We start from the raw sequence: 6,000 nt of genomic DNA on the forward strand, positions 1-6,000 counted from the left end.
TAATTTATTCTAGCATGAATATTGCTATATTTTGAGTTGAGAGGTTCGATGACCGAATGTTCTACGCCTCTTTCTCCTGCAGCATACATAATATGTTCGTGAATAGATGATTTAAAAGCACGGGCAAGATCATGTACTGTTAAAACTAAAGAATTACCATTATTTTCTCCCTACGAATTTAATACCCCTTGCTTTATATCCTTTTTCATTTGTTTATCAATTTGTAAAAGCATATCGAAATCCCAACTGGGATAATTTATTCTAACATGAAGATTGCTATATTTTGAGCAGAGCGGTTCGATGACCGTATGTTCTACGCCTCTTTTTGCTGCAGCATACAGAATATGTTCGTGGATAGATGATTCAAAAGCACGGGCAAGATCATGGGCTGCTAAAACAAAAGAATCACCATTATTTTCTGCATCAGTCAGTACAGAGATCAGAGAATAAAGGACATTCTCACACCAGAGCAATCGCTGGAACCCCAGCTGGTGTTAGGGAACCAAACACTTGGCAACCGCTAGGGAGGGGGAGTAGGCTTAATGTACCTATTTTTTCCCTGCCTTAGACTGATAATACAGTATAAAAAGGGCAAAATACCATAATATTCCGAACAAAATATTTTGAAGTTGAGAAAAACTTTTTCTTATTTTCCCCTTCCGAAAAAAGTGTTTTGCTCTAAATGGGTTCACGTTATTTTATATGAATAGTATGCATTATTTTTTCGTCTCTATTAAACGGAACTTTAATGTTTTTAGGTATCTGACGCCCTGAAACCAATTGTAGGAGGAAGTGTGTTTCTTCAGCCATTAAACAACAATGATGAATGTGCTTCATCGTCCCTAGATCCCAACGACTTTACTTCACTACAATACGCAATGTACATAACCGTGATAGTGACCGTACTTGCTGGAGCTTTCGCCCTATATAGTGCCCTATTTTTTGAAAAAGATAAGGACAAAGCTGACCGGGCACTTGCTGAAGGTAAGCAGGGATACTTGAGAGAAAACGATAGGGGGTAAATTTGTGACGAGCTTGTCGACAAAAAAGTCAACAATATTCAATGACAAGCGATGCAAGTTTGTAAAACGAACTGGTGAAAACATCGACCGAAGAATAAGTTGTTTCAAAATTGAACATGCTTTCCTTGTCTTAATCAACATCAGGTGACGGAGGAGAGTCTGTAGAGGGTATTTCTTACGTAGTTCCCCCCCCCTGAATTTTGAAATTTTTTATTTATATTGAAGAAAAACCTCTTTTTTGGTGTTTTTGTTGAGAAAATTGACCCCTCCCCCCAAAAAAGCAACAACAAAAAACAAAGAGAAAATGCGAATATGTAAATAAACTGGGTTTCAAGAAAAATATTTCTTTACTATACTGAAAATAATTTAAATATAGCCTTTGTAACATTACTAATAACAAAAAAGGCTTCCATTGCAGTAAATGTTTGAGAATCATTGCTCTAGAATATCGTATTCACATGCCAAGTGAAGATCAAACCTTCTATTCTTTTGAAATGAAAATATATGTCATGTAATTGATATGTATTTGTTAAACAGAAAAATTATCATTTTTATTCAGTAAAAGATGATTTTATTTTTCATAGGGTGTATCTTTGAACTAAACATATAGTTTTAGTTTACTTTATACTTGCTCCGCTTAAATTACATTAAATTACTCATTTAAATTATATCATGTACGGGTAATTAGTGCTTTGCAATATGATGTCTCGTCTCCTTTGAACTTTCAGTGGTGATAGTTTCACAATAGACCTTGGGTCTGGCCTTATTCTATCAGATAGTTTGGAGTTAACCTGCTCTAGTTTTAGTATCAATACCGCTTCAAGTAAATTCTGTAAGCCTCTTTTGATTTAGTGAGATGGTTGACCTTTCATGTGTTACTTAGACCTCTGTCGGCATTGTCGATATTTTGGTCAATTTAACGAGCAAAATATTTATGACTGTGTACTTGGTCAATCAAGGACAGAAAGAAACATCTAAAATAATAATTAATTGCAGGGATGTTTTTCACTAATTTGCATTGGCGTGACAAAGCTCAAGTCACAGATATCCCGATAGAGTGAAGAGTGTTGAATAGAGTTTGAGAGAAGCAGCAATACCAATAGACGTTGATGTCCAGGAAAAAAGTATTACTACCTAAATTCTAAACCCAAGCAAAAGATAAATCGTTTGAAAATGAAAATAATATTAATAATATTTACCTTACAGGCAGGATAAATACAATTAGATTGAATGTCAGCATAAGCAGTTGCAACGATTTCAGCGTCAAGCGCAACCTGAATTAATTACAACAGCAATAATATTAAAGCAAGCCTAATTATTCAGGGATGAGGGTTATGAAGCTACAAGCAGATAATTTTCTGTGTTTCTTTTTTGAGTGTTTAAATTAACTTTCTTTTTTTTAGCTGCCATAGAGGCTAAACAGAAAGCAGAAGACGCTGTATACGAAAACACAGACATTGACAGTTGAAAAGTGATAAATGACATTATGCTAATGAAAAAAGGGCTAAGAAAACAGAATAAAAGTGAGGATATATAAAGTGCTTCTAAAAGGGACCCTTGGAAAAAAGCCTTAAGGCTTTATCAAGACTTAAAATGAATCAATCAGAGCCCAGTTTGAGGAAGCTCCTCAAAAGATAGCACAGAGAATCTTAAAGAAAACATCTTTGTCAAAAATTGCCAAAAATTGAAACAGGTGACTTTATTAGCTTAGAGATTAAAATAGCCTACAGGTCGAAGATTCTTATAGAGATTACCAGAACCCAGTAAGGATAGTCTAGATTGGAACCGGCCTGATGTCACTCGGTTATGATGTCACTCGAAGTTGTTTTCATTATTTTCTTCTTCTTTGGTTTCTTTTTTTTCATTTACTTCCTTTGTAATTGTGTCGAACAGAAGGTCGTAGAAACGTAAGAAAAAGTGATTCAAATGGAAGTTTCTAGATCAGGTTTTAAGTAAAAAAAAAAGGGATAACAGTGCAATAAAGTGCCACTTTCCGCTTGATTTTTTTTTAGAGTTTTTGACCTATTGATATCATGCAAGTATTTTGAGATGAATAACAATTTTAATCTATCAACAGCACTATTTAATTTCTCGCAATTTCAGGAACATGTCGTTATGCAGTGGCTCATAGTTTACCTAGGTATTTGAAAAGAGCCCATTCAAATGAAGGTTTTACTAGGTTATAACTTTAAGAAAATAATTGAAAAAAAAATTACAAAATAAGTACAATAACAGTGGAAAAATGATAAATATTTCAGAGCGCTGTCACACTTTGTCCTCGACGCAAAAAAGGATATTTGATGGGGATAAAAGCAGAGACTAAAAGCTGAAGACCTAAAATATAAATAAAGGAATGCCTTTAATTAAAAGAAATACATCTATCCACAATAATACCAAAACGCCGTAGCTTGTACGGGGCTAAATGCAATACAACAAAATTATCTCAATTAGAATCATTGTTACAAGTATGATTTTTTTTTTCTTCTTTTTATTGAGCTCTTTATTATCGGTCAGGAGGTGAGGACTGGTGAAATAAAGGAATACGCTTTCAGTGGTGATATAAATAAGTATTTATGATTGTTTGCAGTAGTTTCAAGAATTTTTGGTAACCTGCTGCCAAATAGGCCTAATAAGGAAATTCTGCTGCCAAATAGGCCTAATAAGGAAATTATGCTGCCAAATAGGCCTAATAAGGAAATTCTGCTGCCAAATAGGCCTAATAAGGAACTAGGTGTCACTTTAAGGGCTTAAAATAAAATTTTCGAGGGAAGCGAATAGTATGTTTGGGGAGAGTCTAAAAAAGCAGTATATTCACATTCTGTCTAGCTAAGTAATGCGAAAAAACTCCAAATTTGCTGAACGAAGGAGTAAATATTCTTCTTAGTGTATAATTTATCCTCCCATTCCTCCCGAAAGTTTCATTCCCACAATATATTACAAGGTAGTGAAAAGTGTCTCATTTATGATTTTACCCTGATCTCTTAACGTAATTTTACAAAAAGAAAACCTTGTATCCACCCTCTGTAATGCTTGGGAAATTCAACCACCCCTCTTTTAATGACTTTTCAAGACCCTAAGACAAGGAGCGTCAAATATGGTGGTGGTAAGAGGGGATATCCTTCCATTATTTCTGCCCGTCGGTAAAAAAAAATGAGTCTGTAAAATAATGGCTTTTGCAAAACGCTAAGAGCAGGGGCCTCACGTATGATGAGGAAACGGGGATATCCTTCCAATATTTCCGCCCGCCTGTAAAAAAAATGAGTTGGTAAAATAATGACGTGAGGAGCCCCCCACTCCTGGGGGGCCACCCAATAACATACAACATACTATGGGGCCCCATATTTTGATGGCTCATTTTTTTTGTTAATTAGATAAAAGGGCTAGTGGGAATATTAGACGTAAAATCAATGAAACAAGATCATTGTCATGAAAGTCTGTTAAGGGCATAACATTGAATTTGTGTCAAAAACGATTACTATATTTGGAAAGAGCGTAAAAAAGGCATCGAGTATAATATTCACCGTTTTTGGAGGCCAGTCATGTGACTTATTCAATATTTACCTGAATCGGTTGGTAAAAATGACCCGCCAGTGAGGAAATCCATTGCACCTTCCCCCGAAACATTTAGCATACTGGCGCCTCTGCCTACAACTTTTATGAAAATCTGTCTAGATCTGAGGACTTGTCAACAACTCAAAGTAATATATTTTTACCTATAAATAACTGCTGGGTAGCATAGTAGTAAGCATCCTCGCCTATCACGTGGGAGACCGGGGTTCGATTCCCCGCCGGGAAAGACTTAATTGGCTTTCAAATTTGTTTTTCAAGGCCGGACAGTCCGATTACCATAAATTAGCTATGCCGAGGATAACATACTGTAAAAAAAGGGGCGGTATCCTTTGGTGACTGCAAACGGCTTTCGAAGGCGTTCCTTTACTTGATGCAGCAAAATTTGAATAGCAGGGTTTCCAGTTATAACCTGATATTATATGACAAAATCACGAAAGAAGGTAAAAAGTGGACAAATATGAAGAATTTTGTTCCTTTCGGCATTAGCCTTTAGTCAAGTTGAGGAAGGAGTAAATTAAAAAAAAAATCAGTAAAAGAAAAGACATAAGGATAGTTGATAAAACATTGAGAAGAATGAACACGTTTATTTTGGGTAAATTATTTGACAATTTATAGATTATGCAATTTTTGATTGGGAAAAGTGTTCCAAACTGGCTGTGCCCTCAAAGAGTTAAGAGTCTAAATGGGTCTTAATTGAACCACAATTTGCCTCCCGGTTACATGTATGGAGGAGTGAAATTTAGAAAATAATTAATCAAAGAAAAAACTTTAGGATAATTTATAAAATATTTTCAATAAGCAACACGCTTATTTTGGGACAAATTATTTGGCAATTTCAAAGTTACATAATTTTTTGAATGTTTACGCACAAGAATTATCACTGAGAAAGGGGGGAATGTTTAACCCATTTGCATCCCAAAAGAGTAAGGGTGTCAATGTGAAACTTTAATAAATGTCGAGAGGTGTTTTCAGCTAAATCAAAAGACACTATGTGCATCCTGTTTATAAAAAATGTGTGTATGTAATACCTTAGGAATAGCTAAGGGTCTCAACTTGAAACTTTTAGGCTCCCTACTACTGCTACTTGTACAGCGGCTGCGACTACTTATTAGTTTGATAACAACGACTTGCGACTTTGACCAATCCTAATTGTGACTGCTCTTAAGTAATTTTGAAGGGGTTATTGGTCAACATCAAAACATATTATTTGCATGCGGGTTGTTAAAATGTTTATCAGCAATAGCTTAGGAACAGTCGAGGGCATTAAGTTGAAACTTTCACGGCTAGTTGAAAGGGATGTTGGAAAATGATTGACAGGAAGGGGGGTAACAACCCTCCTTCCTCATTTTAGACCCTCAGCCCCTGGTGAATATTGACCGAAGTTTTGGAAATGCCAGTTTTTTCAAGA

The 6,000-nt window shown here is 35.4% G+C and overlaps 1 protein-coding gene across 1 annotated transcript in view; it reads left to right on the top strand.

The window, feature by feature from the left end:
* LOC136033963 (protein spinster-like) overlaps positions 1-3,096 on the top strand; it is a 52,208-nt gene extending 49,112 nt beyond the window's left edge. The window contains exons 8-9 of the mRNA XM_065714990.1: positions 759-984; positions 2,426-3,096. Of these exons, the coding sequence (XP_065571062.1) occupies positions 759-984; positions 2,426-2,490 (291 nt within the window). The 3' untranslated portion in view covers positions 2,491-3,096. The remainder of the gene's footprint in view (positions 1-758; positions 985-2,425) is intronic.
* The last annotated feature ends 2,904 nt before the right edge of the window (positions 3,097-6,000 follow it).

This window comes from Artemia franciscana, chromosome 12 (assembly GCF_032884065.1).
Source record: "Artemia franciscana chromosome 12, ASM3288406v1, whole genome shotgun sequence".
Taxonomy (NCBI): Eukaryota; Metazoa; Arthropoda; class Branchiopoda; order Anostraca; family Artemiidae; genus Artemia; species Artemia franciscana.